Source organism: Hemiscyllium ocellatum, chromosome 32 (genome assembly GCF_020745735.1).
Source record: "Hemiscyllium ocellatum isolate sHemOce1 chromosome 32, sHemOce1.pat.X.cur, whole genome shotgun sequence".
In the NCBI taxonomy this organism is placed as follows: Eukaryota; Metazoa; Chordata; class Chondrichthyes; order Orectolobiformes; family Hemiscylliidae; genus Hemiscyllium; species Hemiscyllium ocellatum.
In genome coordinates, this window is record NC_083432.1 from 34,932,021 (window position 1) to 34,953,383 (window position 21,363).

General features: G+C 40.0%; 1 protein-coding gene across 4 annotated transcripts in view; it reads left to right on the forward strand.

The window, feature by feature from the left end:
- LOC132830933 (breast cancer type 1 susceptibility protein homolog) overlaps positions 1 to 21,363 on the forward strand; it is an 87,540-nt gene that overhangs the window by 19,894 nt on the left and 46,283 nt on the right. For all 4 annotated transcript variants that reach the window (XM_060848891.1, XM_060848894.1, XM_060848892.1 and 1 more), the window contains 6 exons: positions 915 to 989; positions 3,295 to 3,383; positions 7,471 to 7,610; positions 8,818 to 8,917; positions 9,796 to 9,844; positions 14,456 to 14,604. In XM_060848891.1, the coding sequence (XP_060704874.1) occupies positions 915 to 989; positions 3,295 to 3,383; positions 7,471 to 7,610; positions 8,818 to 8,917; positions 9,796 to 9,844; positions 14,456 to 14,604 (602 nt within the window). The remainder of the gene's footprint in view (positions 1 to 914; positions 990 to 3,294; positions 3,384 to 7,470; positions 7,611 to 8,817; positions 8,918 to 9,795; positions 9,845 to 14,455; positions 14,605 to 21,363) is intronic.

A 21,363-nucleotide genomic window follows, 5' to 3' on the forward strand; every position in this document is an offset into this window, starting at 1 on the left:
TAGAATATTTAGTAAACCAGATGAGTTTTCACAATAGTTGTAAGTAAATTGGCTAACTAATAGAAGCCAGAAGTTGAAATTGTGTTTATGGGGCTTGTTGCAAATATTTGGAACAGGATTAAGTTGGGGTAATCTTTTAGGTTTTTGGATAGGTTCTTATTCTGCTCTCTTGTTTATATTTCATTCAGTAATCTTGTCAATAAATTCTGTTTTGTCTCTCTCTTGTAAGATCCTGTGTTTGATGTTACATTTGTTGCCACTTCAAACCAATGATTATAGGACTGGTACCCAAGTTGTTAGAAACCCGATCTTGTACCTCTCTCTGACACATCATTTCAGTTGTTTGATCGCTCAAGATCACCCTTCTAGTTTTTTCATGCTGCAGGTCATTTATTAGCTCTTGCCAGACACTTAAGGGAGTACAGGATGCACTTGTTCAGGATGTCAGATTGGAAGAGTCAGAGAAAGTAAACAGATTATCTGCAAGGTAGCCTTATCCTATGCCTACCAATTCTATAAGAGGTTATTTTTCAAGTATATAATTCTTATTAAGGTATCATTTCTTACAAGTTGTGCCTTTTCTGCCACTGATTTTAATAACGTGTATCTATAATTAATTCCCCCTCAAGAACGGTATTCTTAAAGGGACAGGCAGGCTAGCAGCTAAATGTATAACTAAGCAGTGCCATTGGAGATATACCAGAACTTTAAAAGTTCTCGTCTTATTTTCAATTAGTCAGAGTACTAATGAAGACAATTTAGAGTGAAACAGAATTTGGGACTATTTGCATGTCATTCTTGTTTTCCATTGACAACTTACTAATGGTACAATGATCCACGATCGTTAATAAAATATTGTTACTTTCTTTTCTAGCTGACGTTTTAAAAATCTTTCTTTTACTTCTTTTGTGAAGGTTCTGTATATTGAAGCTTTTCAGTAAGAAAAATACAATACCGTGTCCATTATGTAAGAACATAATTACCAAGAGGTAGGTCAATATCAAGGTAATTCATATATTGTTTTAGTTATTCACGTACCTTTTTTGGAGAACATTCTCTCCAGATCAAAAACAAACTGATCTTCATGAGATCTTATGCATTAGTATTTATTGGATTGTGCCAGTAAACATTACACTCTAATTAAATTTGCTTTGTTTGATTGCACAATTTTCCACTCCATGCTTGCATTCAGCTTTGCTTCTTCAATATCCTCATAAGATGCAGCAGTACATAACTTCAATGATTATTGTTCTCTTGTTTCCAGTTTGGTGTTTCATTTAATTGATACTGTATTTTATAAACAACAACAATTTACATTTCTTCGTGTCCTTATTTAGTAAAACATAGAAATGCATTTTCAGATTGATAACCATCTGCAGATCTACAAGCCTTTTCAGTCGACTGGGATTTCTAATGCTCAGGCTCCACCTTATTCAAGGGTATTTGCATCAAAATTTGGGTTTCCAAGGTTCGGAGGTTGAAAGCAAACTTCAGTGTTTATTCAGAAACCTAATGTATAATGGGGGAGGAAATAGCCAGTAAGGTGATACTTATGTGTTTTAATCAATGCCATATCCAGACAGGACACTCGTTAGACAGGTAATAAGCACATTAACTAACAGAAATTGCTCTAAAATCTCGGGAGGTCTGGCAGCATCTATGGAGAGAAATCGGAGTTAATGTTTCAAGACCAGTGAGCCTTCTTCAGAACAAAAATTAACCTTGTGGGCTGCACCGGTTCAAGAAGATGATTCTCATCCTCCTTCTCAAGTATAATTGGGGATGGGCACCAAATGATGGGGTTTCTCGCAACACTCATTTTTATGGAAGAATAACAAAAATAAACTGTTTGCATTAAGTAAAATCTGTATGTTACATTGTGCAGGTATATGCATATGTTATGAAGCGATTCAGTTATTCATATTGCTAGCAGTTTTGTTGTTCTGTAAATTTATAGCATCCATTTAAATCTCTCCAATCGTTTTCTTCCACCTTATTTTCTATTTTAAGGGTCATAAAATTGTATGTTTTAGGTGATCAGGGAGTTTTAAGAAAGGCAGTGCTGTACTTGATGTAGCTGTGTTTTCAGGTTTTTTTAAAATTGCTTCTGCTTTACAATTTGTCATGTCATGATAATGAATAATAACAAATAATGATTTAGCATACTCTGGCTCAAAACATGAATTAACCTTGTTAAAAACCGAATTGTTTTATATTCAGACATTGATGGTGACTTTAGTTTAAAGTTGGCCACCCCAATTTGCATTACCGTACATTCACATTCCAATCCAGTAAGATAGGGACGGCATCTTTGCAAAAAATCCATCAAGAACAATATCTTTGCAAATATAATAAGCCACATATCCTGTACATGTTAATAAGGCATCCAGACAATCTGCCATTAAGCCTAATCATTTTGAAGGGGTTACCAAACTCATTGAGCTATAATGGAAATGCTTTAAACCTAATCACTTGAACAGTAAAACTCTATCTCTGAGAGGATTATTCCCAGAAGTGAACTGGTCAAAGTTGCAAAGGGGAAATGTACCAGAGATGACCATGTCTGAATCATTGGATGGTATTCATATGACAATATCACACCTTTGGTGTGTTTTAAGCTTCTACATCCCTGACAAGAGGATATTCAGATCACTCAGCTGAAGAGAGAAGACCTGACTCGGGTCCCTCCTTCCTCCCCTTTCTTTGAATCCACTTTGCAATCTTAATTCTGTGTTTGTTGACTATGATCATGAAGCAGTGCTAAAGGCAGGGACTTTGTAAAATAAAATTCGTCCAACTCTTCTGTTTACGTAGGAACAGCCAGATCAGCTGTCTGATCCTTTTCAGTTAAGAGCAAAGTCACAAGACTGCCAAATTCAGCCTGAAGCCAGCTGAGTCACACAACTACAAAATGTTAATTTTACTTTTCGTGGATTATAATTTGACCAACCTATCCTTCCCAGCAGAAATCTATTTATAGGAGTGTGTGAACTTCAAATGGGTATAGGAATAGCAGAGCATGTTTGATCATCTTTCTTAGATTGATTTAATAATGAAGCTAATCCCTTTCTTGAGGTTAACAAGAAAAACTTGACCAATTTGATTTTTGGTACGAACAATCCATTTCAAACCATGATGCTTTGCAGTCAATGAGGAGTTTGAGAAGAGGGAAGCCATTTGATCCCACTTTGTTTAATTTTAATAATAAGCACTGGTAGTGATTTAATGTAGGTGAGTAATGCTCAGTTTGCATCTACTATTTAAATACGCATCTACTATTGCTGTACATTTCAGGAGTCTGCAGGAAAGCACACGCTTTAAACAACTTACAGAAGGCATTATGAAAATGATCCATGCCTTTCAATTGGACACAGGTTATGAGTGTGAGTATGTAAACTGCTTTGATTCTTTGCAATCATGTTGCACTTCACACCATACAATATTTCATCAAGTATGTTTGGTGAGGGATGTTCTCCTGAACTATAGTTCAGAGGATGGTTGTTTACAGATATACAAGTTTATGAAGTATTTGGGTAATGGGCAGGAAAATGTCCAAACATTGCAACAAATTTAAATTGACCTGAACCACAAGACTAAATGTGGGAATAAAAGCAAACTGTGATATTCCTATACACTTTTAGAGTCATAGAGGGGTACAGCATGGAAGCAGACCTTTCAGTCCAACTCGTCCATGCCAACCAGATATATCAACCCCAATCTAGTTCCACCTGCCAGCATCTGGCCCTTAACCCTCCAAACCCTTCCTATTCATATACCGATCCTGATGCCTTTTAAATGTTGCAATTGTACCAGCCTCCACCACTTCCTCTGGCAGCACATTCCATACATGTACCTCCCTCTGAATGAAAACGTTGCCTCGTAAGTTCTCATTTATATCTTTCCCCTCTCACCCTAAACCTATGCCCTCTAGTTCTGGCTTTCCCCACCCCAGGGAAAAGACTTTGTCTATTTATCCTATCCATGCCCCTCATGATTTTATAAACCCCTATAAGGTCACCCCTTCGCCTCCGACATTCCAGGGAAAACAGCCTAGCCTATTCAACATCTCCATATAGCTCAAATCCTCCAACCCTGCCAACATCCTTGTAAATCTTTTGTGCACCCTTTCAGGTGTCACAACATTTTTCTGATAGGAAGGAGACCAGAATTGTATGCAATATTCCAACAGTGGTCTAACTAATGTCTTATACAGCCACAATGTTGCTCATAACATAGTGGCTATGAGCAGCTTGGTACAATGTATGTTGATGTTTCAAGTTGGTTTTCTTCCGAACTGAATTTTAACAATTCTAAGAATAAGTTAGTGTTTTGAGTTGAAACACAGTGGTCCTGAACTTGAGTGACCCCAGACTAACACCAATGTGGTTGACTCTTAAATACAGTCTGAAATGGCCTAGCAAGCCTCTTCATTATATCAGACTGCTGCAAAGTCTGAAAATAGGAATGAAACTGGAATGACCAATTGACATTGACCTGGGTACCAAAAATGACAACAGAAGAAAGCACAACCCTGCAAGGTTAACCTTAGTAATATCTAGGGGCTTATTAATATCTGGGAAAGTTGTCCCACAAACTAGTTGAGCAACAGGCTGACTTTGACATTGCGTATATGGTAGAATTCAATGTTCCAGCCACCACTGTCACCATCTTTGTGTGTGGTTATTCCACTGGTAGGGCATGGGGATTCCTTTTCTGATAATATCCCTTAATGTTGATTCTGGATCCATGATATCTGATTGGAATGAGGCAAACGTAGGCAAAGAAACTTCCAACTTGACTGGTGAATCAGTGCCCCTCTGTGTTCCACGGAGCATTGAGAGTGACAAGGGCTCAGAATGTAGTCTGGGTGGGATGCTCCAGTGTCATTACCAAAGTAGCTTGGTAGCACCACTCCTGACTGAGCTGGCCAAGTCTTAAATGGCATTATTATGAGACTGATCCTGCAGCAGGTAATATGAGAACCAAAGTGATGAATCAACTTGACCTTGTCCTCACCAACCTACCTATCACGGGTGCATCTATCCATGACAGTATTGATAGGAGTTTCCAACATGCAATCTTTGTGCAGTCAAAGTTCCATCTTCACTTTGAGAATACCATTCATCGTGTTGTATGTCACTACCACCACTCCAAATGGGACAGACCTCAGACGGATCTAACAACTTGTATAATAAAACTAAGAACTGCAGATGCTGAAGTTATGAAACAAAAACAGAAATTGCTGGAGAAACTGAGCAGGTCTGACCGCATCTGTGGAGAGAAAACAGTTAAAATTTTTAATTCAGTCCTGAGGAAGGACCACTGGACTCTGTTATTCCTGATCAAGGGCTTTTACTCGAAATGCTGATTTTCCTGCTCCTCCGATGCTGCCTAACATGCTGTGCTTTTCCAGCACTACTCTGATCTTGACTCTGTGTTAATGCTGCTTCCTCTCCACAGATGTTGCCAGGCCTGCTCAGTTTCTTCAGCAATTTCTGTTTTTGTTTCTAGCAATTCATAACTTAGCTTCGATGAAACATTGTGGGTTGTGTGGCTGTGCTCGCACACCATTGTAACCTTGGCCCAGCATATCCCCATATCTACCATTTTACGTTCAGGCTGAGGTCAAACATGGTTCAATGAAGAGTGGACGAGGGCATGCCAGTCATACCTAAAAATGAGATGTCAATCTGGTGAAGCTACACCACAGGGTTACTTGCATGTCAAATGGACTCAGCATGCAATGCACCAGGCTAAAAGATTCCATAGCCATTTGAACATAAGAACTTAAAGCCTGCTCTGCCATTCAATAAGATCAAGGCTGATCTTTTCATTGACTTAGCTGCACTTACATGCCTGCTGGTTGTTGTTGGGTAGTGGTGGTAGTTGGAAATGGAGCCCAAATGGCAAGTTAGACACACAACAGATGGTTCATTGCAAGTGGGGAAGGACAAAAGCTGTTCATGGAGACAATGAGTAGATGAAATGAATTGACTATACTGAAAGCAGCCCATGTCATTGGGAGGGTGCGGGGATAGATAAAGGTAATGGAAGGAAGTGTTCAGGCTCTAAAATTATTGAACTCAATATTGAGTCCTGAAGGCTGAGGGTCCTTAAGTAGAAAACGAGGTGCTGTTCTTGTCCTTGTGCTGAACACTGCACCAGGTCAAAGGCAGAAATGTTGGCCAGGCAGCACAGTGGTGGGGGGGGTATTGAAGTGGCAGACAACTAGAAGCTCAGGGTGATTTTTAGGGACAGAACATAGGTGTTATATAAAATGGGTAACCACCAGTCTGCGTTTTGTCTCCCCAGCGTAGTGGAGACTACATTATGAGAAGTGAGTGGAATAGACAAGATTAAATGAAGTACAGATACATTGTTGTGTCTCCTGGAAGGCTCTGGCACCTGTAATTGTGAGGAATGGGGAAGTGTTGTATCATCAGAGATTGCACAGGAAGATGCCTTAGGGCGGTATTGGGAGTGGCACAGGGTGTCTTGGAAGGTACAATCCTTCCAATATGTTGACCAGGGAGGGAAAAGGAATGCAGCCTCCTGCCGCATGTGGGGAAAATGCCAGTTTGTGATCCTTGGATGCAGATGCTGGTGGAGTGGAAAATGAGGACTGGCGGCCCTAATTGGTGTTGTGGGAGGGAAGAGAAGAGGTGTGGACAGAGGTGCGGGAAATGGGTCAGACACTGCTGAGGGTCTTGCAATGTTTGATGCTGGGAATCCTCAGTTGAGGAAAAAGGTAGACATTTGAGCCCCCCCTTTGAAAGTTGGCAACATCAGAATAGATACGTCTGAGAGAGAGAAATGAGAATGGAGTGGATTCCTTACAGTAAGCAGGCTGTGAAGATGTATAGTCCACAAGGTTTGGTGGGTTTATAGCAGAATTTCCTAATTTAGACCGAGAGCTACAGAAAGCCTGGTCCATTCATTTAAAAAAAAACTATCTATTTATAATAAATAGATTCAAACTACAGGTCAACAATTATGAAACTTTAATAAATAAATACAATAAACTTTCCCTCAACACAAGCATGATAAAGTACATGGATGATATGGATGGAGGAAAGGACTGGGATGCAGTTCACTGGTCACTATCTACAGTGTTCAATGAATAAACTACTTTTGCTATGCCTTATGATCTTATTAAAATTATGTAATCCACATTGCTGTTTAGATTTATTCATTGTTTCAAAAAATTGGCTGTGTAACTACTTTAGTTTTAATTTGTTTTAGAATGGTTATTGTCCAAATCAAGCTTTTAAAATTGCTGTTAAGAACTGATCTTGAGTAATGCATTCAAAAATCATTCAAGTTATCACTCAAAAACTGTTAGGTAGCCATACAGCTTTTACAAAATAGAATAAAAGCTCAATCTGTTAAAATTAGTGAGTGAATGTGTAAATATATTGAATAATAAATGAAAAATTTGGATTATTTATGATCTTACATATTTTTTAACAGTCTCCAAAGATAACACACCAAAAAAGACTCCAAGTGAGAACAGTGCTTACAGAGACTTATGGCAAGATGACACCCAGGCTTGGGGCAACAATACACCACAAAACGTTATAGCTACGGGAATCTCCAAAAATCGCACTTTGGTACTTCATATCTTTTATTGATTAAAAAGTTACCAGAGGAGTACATCTCAGTGAATGTTATGTATTTTACTTTAGCCATTCTAATCCAGATAACATTTTTGTAGTAGACTTTGGATATGTGATTTGATAATGCCTGGGGCAATAGTCCAACAGGAGTTTCTGATATCTTGAACATTAATTTTCATTGACAAGATAGACCTTTGGATCTAAGGATGGAGAGACAAGCTGACCAAGTGGCAGACAGGGAAATCTGTGAATAGGAGTTCAGTTAGATGCAAAAAAAAAACAATTTTTGAGTTCCATTTCTAGTTCTGGCATATTAGGACTATAAAACATGTCATCAAAGCAAGATCATAAAATAAAATTCCCTCGCTAAATGGCTGAAATATTCATTTTGAATTTACTGTGCAAGGCCAGCCTTGATGTTTGTGAGGAGTTTGACAACTAAGATGTAATGTGTCCAGTAATTTAGGGTTACTCACTGTGCATAGCATATCTCATGCTTCTTGCAATTTGTTAAAATGTGCTGTGGTAGTGAATGTTGTGATTTTTCTCTTCTTTTTTCAGTTACTTCTAAGTTATGGTTTTGATTTTTTTCCCCTCCTTTTCACATTTCCTTAAATACTTAAACTTCCTTGTATGCTCTGAATATGAGGTTGATAAACTGACTAAGTAAAAGATGGTTGCTTTTTAAACAAATTGCTAACCAAATGTGCTTAAGGTGATGGTTCAAAGCTAAAAGTTTTTATTGCCAACTGATCTAATTCTAAGATTTCACAATGATGTTGCAGCTGTGAGTATTTTAACACAGCATGATATCAATTTTTAAGGAAACTTTCAAATATGAACGTTAGAGGCACTCATTGATTATATGGCAGTTACCTTGCTCAGAGATTTGGATCATGTCTTAAACAATTTGTGAAACATGCTTCTGAAGTCTGAATTGGGTCAGTCTTATGATCACTCCCTTATGTTTGTACTCTGTTTCTGGAATGCCAGGGGGAATTTGTTTGATCATTGCGCATTGTGCCAGACATCAGCGAGTGGGATTCTTGCATGCGATTTAGTCCAAAACATTGATGATTGTGATGTAATTTCTGCAGTTTGATCATTGTAATTATTGATTAGAAAAAAAACTATATATATTGCATAACTTAGATTGTATAATTAAAGATATTCTAAATAACATTTGTATTTCCTTACGCAGAACGTGTGCTCTGACCCCCCTTTGACTGAATTTGTAAGAAGAGTTTCCACAAGAAATAAAAGGCAGAAAGTAGAAGGAACAATAGCCTATGTTGGGATTGGTAAGAATTTTGATTGCTGTGCATGAACAAATGATCGTTGTTTTATATGGCTTATTGCATTTCCCTGGACCAAAGGCCCACTTTTCTTAACAAAATTTGTGAGGGGAAGAATGTCTTTTCCCAAGGCATCAGCTGCCCCTTTAGAACAATCAGTTATCTTGTTTGACTACTGGTCAATTCTGCTTTGAAGTAATAAGATAATCAGAGGATAAGATAGGTTGAATAGTGAGAGCCTTTTTCCTCCGATAGCGATGGCTAGCACAAGGGGACGCTTGAAATTGAAGGGTGATAGATATAGGACAGATGTCAGAGGTAGTTTCTTACTCAGTAGTAAGGGCATGGGATGCACTGCCTGCAACAGTAGTAGACTCACCAACTTGAAGGGCAATTCAATGATCAGTGGGTAGGCATATGGATGAGAATGGAATAGTGTAGATGAGATGGCTTCAGATTGGTTCCACAGGTCAGCACAACATTGAGGGCTGAAGGGCCTGTACTGTGCTGTAATGTTCGATGTTCTAATGTTTAATTGTTCCATAGATTCTTTAATGCTTAATTAAATTATTCATTTGAAGATTATCAACTTTGAAGATAAGTTGTTTGACAGTTTTTTTTTAATGGTATTGTTTGAAGAGTAAATGCTGGCAAGGGTTACTGGGTGCTCTCCTTGTTTGTCTTTGGATACTGCTGTGGACGCTTTCTTCCAGTGGATCTTTTTGTGATTTAGTACTGGGGTGACACCTCTAGCAGTGGTCCAGATTATCTCATCAGTTTTGTCAGGTGAACCCATGAGTTAGATGTGTTCCTGCTTGTGTAACAGCTGGCATTTGATCAACGAACAGATGTTTAAAATGTGTGGGGTTTTTTTTGTTTTACAGATTCAGATTCTTCCGAGGAGCCTTTGTTCAAAACATATATTAATATAAAGTAAGTGGAATAGACAAATCGGAAGAATCTTGCCCTGTAAGGAGCTAGAAACCTAACTGCATTTAATAAATGTTTTTCTAAAGCTCGTTTGGGTTGATATTTTTAAAATGTGAAGTGAGTAATAGAGCACTGAGACAGCCTTTGGCCCAGACTGGTCCATGCTGACCAAAATGCCTATCTACGCTAACGCCATTTCCCTGCACTTTAGCCTACATCCTTCTAATCCTTTCCTATTCATGTATTTGTCCAAATGCCTTTTAAATGTTGTTAATGTACCTGCCTCAACGACTTCCACAGGCAGCTCATTCCATATGCATACCACACTTTGTGTTTTAAAAAAAAAAGTTCCCCTCTAACCTTAAACTGATGCCCTCTAGTCCTTGATTCCCCAACACTGGGAAAAATACTGAGTGCATTCACCCTATCCATATCTCTTATGATCGTATACACCTCCTATAAAGACCCCCTCGGTCTCCTATGCTGTAAAGGTAAAATTCCTAGTTTTTCCAACCTCTCCCTGTCACTCAGACCATTGAGTCCAGACAACATCCTTGTAAATTTCTTCTGCACTGTTTCCAGTTTAATAATATCCTTCCTATAACAAAGTTACTAAAACTGAAGACCATAATCCACATATGACCTCACCAACATCCTGTAAAACTGCAACACAACCTCCCAACTTCTATACGCAGTGTCCTGACTGATGCAGGCCAGTGTGTCAAAAAGCCTCCTTCACTGCCCTGACTACCTGTGTCTCCACTTTCAGAGAACTGTAAACCTGAACTTCAAGAACCCTCTGTTTCACTACACTCCTTAAGGCCCTACCATTCACCACGAAATACTATCTTGATTTGACTCTCCAAAATGCAAGACCTTACACTTATCTATATTAAACGCCATTGCTTGTTTCACTTCCCCAGCTGGTCAAGGTCCTGCTGCAATTTCTGATAAGCTTCCCTACCCACAGTTTTAGTGTTATCAGCAAACTTACTAATCATGCCTTGTACATTCTCATCCTAATCATTGAAATAGATAACAAATAGTAATGGTCCTGGTCGTGACCCCTGAGGAACTTACTAGTCACAGGCCTCCAGTCCAACAAGCATCCTTCCACTGTTACCCTCTGCTTCCTACCATCAAGCCAGTTTTGCGTCCCAGTTTGTCAGCTCGCCCTGGATTACATGCAATTAACCTTCCAGAGCAACAAACCGTGTAGAACCTTATCAAAGGCTTCCTGAAATCCATATAGACTAGATCTTCTACCACCCTGCCTTCATCAACACTTCATCAAAGAACTGTAACAAATTTGTGAGGCATGATCTCCACTCTCAAAGCCGTGCTGACTACTCCTAATCAAATCCTGTCTTTTCAAATGCCTGTGTATCTCATCCCTCAGAATCCTTTCGGATGTTAAGCTTACTGGTCTGTCGTTCCCAGGCTTTTCTTTGTAGCCTTTCTTGAATAATGGCACAACCTTCACTACCCTGCTGTGTTCTGGAAGCTCACCACTGGCTAACGATGATGCAAAAATATTAGGCAGGGCTTCCGCAATTTCTTCTCTAGCCTCTTGGTGTTCTTGGATATATCTTGTCAGGACCAGGAGATTTATCCACCTTCATACATTCTAATGCACCCAACACTACTTCTACTGTAATATCGACTGTCCCGGAGATATCACCACTAACTTCCCCAATTTTCCAAGTTTCATATTTTTCTCCATGATAAACAGAAATATTCATTAAGAAACTCACCCATCTCCTGTGGCTCTATACATACATGTCCACTGTGGTCCTTTAGGGGGCCCTATTTTCTCTGTAGTGTTTTTTTCCTTTAATAAACCTAATGTACCTCTTTGGATCACCCTAATCTTCTCATCCAAGGCTACCTCATGCCCTCTTTTCGCCCTCGTGATTTCCTTCTTCAGTTAACTCCTATATTCCCTGTATACCTCCAAGGATTCCCTTGGTCCCAGCTGCCTATACCTGACCACGCCTCCTTTTATCGAGTCGAAGCCTCAATATCGCTTGTCATCCAGGCTTCTCTATTCCTGCCAATCATCTTGTCCTTCACCCTCACAGGAACATGTACACCTTAAAAAGTGAGATAGCTAGAGTTTAAGGTCTTCCACTTGCCAGAGGTCCCTTTGCCTGCAAACAAACTACTGCAATCAATCCTTGCAAGCTTCAGTCTAATTCCATCAAAATTCTCCTTGCCCCAATTTAGAACTTGAACCTCTGGACCAGTTTTGTCCCTAACTACTTTAAATTTGATAGAACTAAGGTCACTGGTCCCAAAGTGCTCCCCCACTGTCACTCCCATCACCTACCCTGCCCTATCTCCCAAGAGGTTTGTCCCTTCCCAAGTATGATCCTCTATGTACCCCTTGAGAAAACTTTCGTGAATGCACTTAACAAATTCCACTCTGTCTAAGCTCTTAACGCTCTGGCAGTCCTAGTCTATGTTAGGAAAATTAAAATCCCCTGCTATGTCAGCCACATTGCTCCTGCGCATCTCTCCAATCTCCCTACATATTTGTTCCATTAATTTCCTGTTGAGTATTTGGTGGCCTATAGTATAACCCCAATAATATCACCATACCCTTCTTATTTCTTAGCTCCACGCATAAAGCCTCACTGGATGATCCTTCAGTTATTTCATTTCTGACTCATCTCTGACTACTGATGTGATACTCCCCTTAATCAAAAATGCAACTCCTGCTACCCGACTTACAAAACCTCTGCCCCACCTAAAGCACCTGTACTCCGGCAAATTAAGCTGCCAGTCCTGTCCCTCCCTTAGCCATGTTTCTGTAATGCCTATAATATCCCAGTCCCACATACCTATCCACACCTTGATTTCATCGGCCTTACATCTCAGCCCTCTGGCATTGAAGTAAATGCAATTTACTCCTACAGGCATTCCTTATTTTCTGTCGTGTTCCAGCCTGAGCTGTCTCTTCAATTTAGTTTTCTGATTACTGTGTCTCCTTCGAGCTTCGCACTCACCTCCCTTCTGTTGAGGACTCCACCCTCTGCCAATCTAGTTTAAACCCTCCCTTGCAGCACTAGCAAACCTGGCTGCCATGATATTGGTCCCCCTCCAGTTCAGGTGCAACCCGTCCCTCTTGAACAGGTCACCTCTGCCCCAGAAACGATCTAAAAATCTGAATCCCTGCCTCCTGCACCAATTCTTTAGCCATGCGTTTATCTGCCATATCCTCTTGTTCTTACCCTCACTAGCACGTGGCACTGGAAGTAATCAGGAGATTATCACTAACGAGGTCCTGCTTTTTAACATTTTCCGACCTCTCTCTGATTGTTCTGTGGAGCCTCATCCCTATTATTACCTATGTCATTAGTATTAAAGTGCACTTCATAGATTAGAGATAAAATAATCATTTTAACTTTTATCGATGTTTGATATTATTTAGAAAATATTATTGACTGACTTGTGAGTGAAGACCAGCCACCATGGCAAAGATGGGGTTTCAATGCCTTATTACCCATTAGGATTTTTTAGTTTTTCACTACTGTTTCCATGATTGATCATTTGGTTCTGTAACCTTTATTGAAGTAACTGATATTTTGGACACATTTTTATTAATTCCCAAGTGACTCAGATTTTGCAAGGTGTGGAGCAGGATGGGGACGTGGGCAGATTTGCATTCAGGTCCTGAAATATCTGACTGTCACCCTGATGTGCACACAACACTTTCAAGCCAGCAATCTGAGTTCAGCAGTTCTGTGACGAGAATTGCCACTGTTTAGTTCTCTCATTGCTGTTGGAGTCCCTGCATAAAGGTGTATCTTGTTTCTTGAGCAACAAATCCAGTCCTGGGGAAAATAATTCTGTATTGTGTCACATTGGGTATCTCCATTGTGATTTAATTATACAGGTATTATTTAAACTGAACTTTTGAAGTTTTTTTTCAGCTTCTTCCTTCATTTCAAATTTTGCATCATCTGTATTTTACCCTCTAAGTTTGTTGAAAAGTGATTTGTGCATGAGTTCTTTTCCATTTCTGCTTGGTTGTCAGAAAATGCTGTGATTTGGATTGTTTGGAAAGCATAAGGACATCACTGCAGCCTCACACTGAGTCCCTATTGAAGAATATTACAATCCACAGCACAGCAAGACTGATAAAGTTCTTTTTGATAAGATTAGAAGATCTCATCGTGAGGCTTTCTTTTGAGGTCAACAGTGAGCACCCTTGTTCTGCTGTCAACCATAAGTGCTGGCTTTAACATTCCTGAATTGACCATCAAAATGGGCTGCTTGGAAATAAATAGGTCAGGTAACTTCTTAGCTCCAACTCCCCACCTCCCTCCCCCTATCCCACCCCATTTTGGGAAAACACAGGTGTAAAGCTTGGTGTTACCGCTATACTTTACAGATATACTTTCCTACTGCTGCTCCTACTGATTAGTCATCCTGATCCAAGTCTATGTTAGCATGATTATCTATTAACTACTTCACCCTGTACTTTCTTTGATGTCCCAGATTAGTTTCGTTTCAAAACCCAATTTCATTTTTCAAATGAAGATTTGTAATACTAATAATTAGTTCACTAAAGCTTGAATTCCATAATTGCTGTTCTGGTTGTTCCCATAGATCAACATTATGTTCAAGGACTGTGAACATGAATACTACTCCTCAAAAAGAGAAAATTGATCAGTGTGACAATGATGAGAAACCTTACCAAGGGAAAAAAACAAAATTATCTCAACCAATACTGGAGGAACTGTTTTCATCAAAAACAGGTATGCTTTTGTTTGAATTGCCAAAATCCTAGACTTCCGAGTTTGGTTTTTCTGAGGCAATAAATATCCTGTCAAAATGAATTCAACTTTATAACTATTGGACTCAAAACACTAAAAACTGGTCGCAGGTGAGTTTTGTGAAAGTACTATTGAAACCCAGCAGCTCTGACAGCATCTGTGCAGAGTAAAATGTTTTGACTCCAACATGACTTTTTCAGAACTGCACTTACAACCTCCTTGTCTTCATTTATTGTGATCTCTTATTTGAAACAAATATTGGTAATTGGACTAAAGCAATTTCTAGTAGTAAATGCTTTTTTGAAAAAGAAATGGAAAAGGATCTGGGTATTCCAGGATGGAGGACAGGAAAAAATTGTGGCTGTAAGAGCTGCTCCTTTTGTTTGAGGTATTTTAGGTGCTGGAGGTGATTTCCTCAAATTCCAGGAGCAGCAATTACTGTTTTAGATGCTGTTGCATTGTTTTGGAACTATGGTGAGAAAAGATCAAAACAACAACACTTTTAAAAGGAGAAAAACAGATTAAAAGCAGCAACCAGATGGTCACTGAGGGAGAGAAAGAAACCTACACTCCTAACCGACATAGCAATGAATCTGCACAGTTACTGTCTTTGCTGTTTGAGTTCGTATATCTCTGGATATCGGAGTGTGTTGAGGAAAAATTAACTAAGAGTGCAATTCACAGCTGACTTTGGAGGAACCTGTGTGGGAGAGCTCACAGCACAGGAACAGATAAGTGCATTGTTTTAACGTGTAACCTTGCTGTACGTCTCCAGTAGTGAGTAGATTGGGTTCTTTCCTGATTATGTTTTCTTGAGTTTTGTCTCTTGACTAAATTTTTAAAATATAATCCATAAGTACTAAGTTGGCCTGGAGCACTGTTCTTTTAGAGCAAAAAGGTGGAGCTATTTTCTGGGTCTGTAGATTGTGAAGGAGCAAAGATGGCTTTGAGTAGAGTGGTATGCTCTTCCTGTCGAATGTAGAGTTTAGGGAGAGTTTCCATGTTACTGATGATTATGTCTGCATGAAGGGTCTTTTGGTTGTGAATCCTATCTGATTGCATGGAGCGGCAGTTAGAGGCAATGAGGAATTTACAAAAGGTAGGGGCTATGATGGATGGCAGTTATAGGAAGGGAGATATAGTCAGAGAGATGGCTTAACTCTAGGAAAGGTAGAAGGAGTAGGCAGGTAATGCAGGAGCCTTCTATGGCTATCCCCATTTCAAACAAGTATGCTGTTTTGGAAAATGTAGGGGGTGGATTCTCAGGGGGATGTAGCACAAACAACCAAGTTTCTGGTATCGAGACTGGCTCTAATGCAATGAGGGGTACATCAGGTTCCAAACAATCGATTGTGATAGGGGACTCTATAGTCTGAGGCCCAGACAGACGCTTCTGCAGTCAGCAGCGAAATCTCAGAATAATGTGTTGCTTCCCTGGTGCCAGAATCAAGGATATCTCCCTGCTCAAAGGGGAGAGGAACCAGCTGGAAGTCATTGTACATATTGGAGCTAACGACATAGAAAGGAAAAAGAAAGAGATTCTGAAGGGAGAATTTAGAGAGTTCGGCAAGAATCTAAAAAGGAGATCCTCAAAGGTAGTAATATCTGGATTACTCCTGATGCTATGAGCTAGTGAGGGTCAGAATAGGAAGATAGAGCAGATGAATGGCTGAGGAGCTGATGCAGGGGAGAAGGGTTCACATTTTTGGATCAATGGAACCTCTTCTGGAATGGAAGGGACCTGTACACGAAAGACTGACTGCACCTGAATTGGAAGGGGACTAATGTACAGTCTGGGAGATTCGATAGAGCCACTTGGAAGGACTTAAACTAGTCAGGTGGGGTGGGGTTTTGGAGGGGCGCGGGATTGGTGTTTAGGTGGGACCCAGGAAAATAGTGAGGAAAGAGAGAAAGAGATCACTCTGAGAATGGTACAGTTGGGAAAGAGACTGAGTCAAACAGTCGGGGCAGGCAGGGACAAAGCAGAGGACAAGGTAGGACTGATAAATTAAACTGCATTTACTTCAATGCAAGAGGCCAAATCAGGAGGGCAGATGAACTCTGGACATGGATGAGAAGCATGGGGCTGGGATATCATAGCAATTATGGAAACATGGCTCCGGGATGGACAGGAGCGATTTTGGATACAAATGCTTTTGCAAGGATTGGGGGGGTAGGGGGGGAAAGAGTGGAATTTTTGATAAGGGATAGCATTACTGCTGTATTTAGGGTGTGTATTCTCAGGAAACATCCAAGCACGTTATCTGGGTGGAACTGATAAATAAGAAAGGGATGATCACCTTATTAGGATTGTATTATAGACACCCTCAACAGTCAGCAGGAAAGTTTAGAAATAAATTTGTATGGAGATTTCAGTTATCTGTAAGAACAATAGTGTAGTTATTGTTGGGGATTTTAACTTTCCAAACATAGACTGGGACTGCCAGAGTATTTTAAGAATTAGAGGGTGAGGAATTTGTTAAGTCTATACCAGAAAAATTTGATTCAGTGTGTGAATGTATATACTAGAGAAGGTACAAAACTTGACCTACTCAAGTGACTGAGGTGTCAGTGGGGGAGCACTTTGCAGCCAACAACCATAATTCTATTAGTTTTAAAATCGTAATGGAAAAGGATAGACCGGATCTAAAAGTTGAAGTTCTAAATTGGAGGAAGGATAATTTTGATAGCATTAGGCAAGAACTTTCAAAAGTTGATTGGGGGCAGATATTCACAGGTAAAGGGTTGGATGGAAAATGGGAAGCCTTCAGAAATGAGATAAGAGTCCAGAGAAAGTATATTCTGTCAGGGTGAAAGGGAAGGCTGGATGATAAAAGAAATTGAGGGTTTGGTTAAGAAGAAGAAGGAATTGACATACCATATGTCAGGTATGGATAGGATAGATTGAGTGAATCCTTACAGTATAAAGGCAGTAGGAATATACTTAAGAGGGAAATCAGGAGGGAAAAAAGGGGACATGAGATGGTTTGGGCAAATAGAATTAAGGGTTTTTATAAATGCATTAAGGATAAAAGAGTAACTAGGGAGAGAATAGAACCCCTCAAATATCAACAAGGCAGTCTCTGTGTGGAACCACAGGAGATGGGGGAGATACTAAACGAGTATTTTGTCAGTTTTACTGTGGGGAAGGCCATGGAAGATATAGAATGTGGGGAAATAGATGGTGACATCTTGAAAAATGTCCATATTGCAGAGGAGGAAGTGCTGGATGTCTTGAAACGCGTAAAAGTAGATAAATCACCAGGACTTGATCAGGTGTCACCTCTGTGGGAAGTGATTATTCGGCCCCTTGCTGAAATGTTTCAATCACGGATGGTCATATGTGAGATGCCGGAAGACTGGAGGTTGGCTAATGTGGTGCCACTATTTTAAAAAGGTGGTAAGGAAAATCCAGCAAACTACAGTCCAGTGAGCCTGACATCGGTGGTGGGCAAGTTGTTGAAGGAAATCCTGAGGGACAGGATTTGCATGTTTTTGAAAAGGCAAGGACTGATTAGGGATAGTTAGCATGGCTTTGTGTGTGGGAAATCATGTCTCCCGAACTTGATTGAGGTTTTTCAAGAAGTAACAAAGAGGATTGATGAGGGCAGAGTAGTAGACATGATCAGTATGGATTTCACTAAGGCTTTTGACAAGATTCCTCATGGTAGACTAGTTAGCAAGGTTGGATCTCGTGAAATACGGGGAGAACTAGCCATTTGGATACAGAAGGTAGAAGGCAGATGGTGGTGGTGGAGGGTTGCTTTTCAGATTGGAGGCCTGTGACCACTGGTGTGCCACAAGAATTGGTGCTGGGTCCACTACCTTTCTTCATTTTTCATAAATGATTTGGATGTGAACATAGGAGGAGGTATAATTAGTAAGTTTGCAGATGACACCAAAATTGGAGGTGTCATGGGCAGTGAAGAAGGTTACAGCAGATTACAAGGGGATCTTGATCAGATTGGCCAATTGGCTGAGGAATGGCAGATGGAGTTTAGTTTAGATTAATGCAAGGTGCTGCATTTTTTTTTGGAAAAGCAAATCTTAGCAGGACTTATATACTTAATGGCAAGGTCCTCAGGAGTGTTATCGAACAAAGAGACCTTGGAGTGCAGGTTCCATAGTTCCTTGAAAGTAGAGGTAGGATACTGAAGAAGGCGTTTGGTATGCTTCCCTTTATTGGTCAGAGCCATGAGTTTAGAAATTGGGAGGTCATGTTGCAGCTGTCCAGAACGTTGGTTAGACCACTTTTGGAATATTGCGTGCAATCCTGGTCTCCTTCCTATCGGAAGGATGTTGTCAGGTTTTGGAGGCTTTGAGCTATAAGGAGGGGGTGAATAGGCTGGGGATGTTTTCCTTGGAACATCAGAGGGGTGACCTTATTGATTTTTCTAAAATCCTGAGGGATATGGGTTGGATAAATAGACAAAGTCCCCTGAGAGGGGAAAATATATAAAAGGAATGTAAGGTGCAACTTTTTCCACATAGGGAGTGATTCCTGTATGGAATGAGCTGCCAGAGGAAGTGGTAGAGGCTGGTACAATTACAGCATTTTAAAAGGCATCTAGATGGGTATATGAATAGGGAGGGTTTCGAGGGATATGGGCCAAGTGCTGGAAAATGGGACTCTATTAGATTTGGATATCTAGTTGGCATGGATCAGTTGGACCCAAAGGTCTGTTCATGCTGTGTATCTCTCTGACTAATGACTCTAAAATTGATTGAAGTGGGCAAACCTGAATGATCGAATAGGCTTTGCCATTTGATGGTTCCTGTGCTGCTGGCGGTAGTAGAAACTAGTTATGCAGATTACATTGTTTCATTGAAGGCCTCATTCTAATCAATAAAAACACAGAATAGAGTTGCCTAGTGTTATTTTTGTCACTGAGTCATGTGAAATTGATTGATATCCAAGAGGTATTATTCTGAATCTTTTACTTACAGGCACAATCATTTCATTGGAAAATGTTTAAAGGAGATTCTTCAACTCTTTTACTGAAAGATTAGTCGTGTAAATTGGACCTTTCATCTGCAAGTAGTAGCTTCAAGGCTGGTTGTTCAGATTTTCTTTGTTCATACTTTCTTTGGTACTTTCACACTCAGTACATGTATTCAAAAAGTATAAAACTATTCACCGTATTACAAATTTAATGTTTTGATTTATCATTTTATCACGGATTTTTCAAACACTCTGTTTCTGAGGACCAGAATCACCAGTTTTTCCCAATAAGGTACACTTGATTCCCTTCAATAGCTTATCAATTAGCATGCATTTGATTCTATATTAGCATGCTCATTGCAGAATTTAGTTTAGACTAACTAAGATATGTTTCATACTGGGATTCCCATTTTTCTTTCCAGGTATGCATTTAAATATTTAGACTCTATTGCCCCATATAATCTTAAGTTATCTTTAAAATTCTAAGAGGAGAGATTTGGATGTGAGCATAAGAGGTATAGTTAGTAAGTTTGCAAATGACACCAAAATTGGAGGTGTAGTGGACAGCGAAGAAGGTTACCTCAGATTACAGCGGGATCTTGGTCAGGTGGGCCAATGGGCTGAGAAGTGGCAGATGGTTTAATTTAGATAAATGTGAGGTGCTGCATTTTTGGGAAAGCAAAGCTTAGCAGGATTGATACACCGAATGGTAACGTCCTTGGGAGTGTTGCTGAACAAAGAGACCTTGGAGTGCAGGTTCATAGCTCCTTAAAAGTGGAGTCGCAGGTGGTTAGGATAGTGAAGGAGGTGTTTGCTTTCCTTTATTGGTTAGAGTATTGAGTACAGGAGTTGGGAGGTCATGTTATGGCTGTACAGGACATTGGTTAGGCCACTGTTGGAATATTGCGTGCAGTTCTGGTCTCCTGCCCATTGGAAGGGGAAACTTGAAAGGGTTCAGAAAAGATTTACAAGGATGTTGCCAGGGTTAGGGGATTTGAGCTACAGGGAGAAATTGAATAGGCTAGGGCTGTTTTCCTTGGAGCATCGGAGGCTGAGGGGTGACCTTATAGAGGTTTACAAAATTATGAGGGGCATGGATAGGATAAATAGGCAAAGTCTTTTCCCTAAGTTGGGGAAATCCAAAACTAGAGTGCAGAAGTTTAGGGTGAGAGGGGCAAGATATAAAAGAGCCCTAAGGGGCAACTTTGTCATGCAGAGAGTGGTACATGTATGGAATGAGCTGCCAGAGGAAGTGATGGAGGCTGGTACAATTGCAACATTTTAAGAGGCATCTGGATGGGTATATGAATAGGAAGGGTTTGGAGGAATATGGGCCGGGTGCTGGTAGGTGAGACTACATTGGGTTGGAATATCTGGTCAGCATGGATGAATTGGACTGAAGGGTCTGTTTCTGTGCTATACTTATGACTCTATGAAGAGTTCATGTGGCACTGCAGAGATTTGGGCTGAGGTGATTAAAAGTTGATCCAATAACAGGGCATTTTGAAGAGTGGAGGAGAAATGTATGATTATGCTGATGGCAGGCTAAACAGGCATCAGCAGAGAACGTGATACTAACATGTTTTGATAATGTAATTCTATATTGTGGATGGAAGCATATCGAAGCACTGCAGATCAGTGATGATGGGGACTGTGGAGAAGAAGAACATGATATGAATGTGTAACATTGTATGAATACCTGAATTTTAAACAAGCTGGAGGGATGACCATTTTGCAAGGAAGGTATTAAACAGATTTAGTCTAGAGGTGAAAAATGCGAATCTGTTAATTATGTGAAC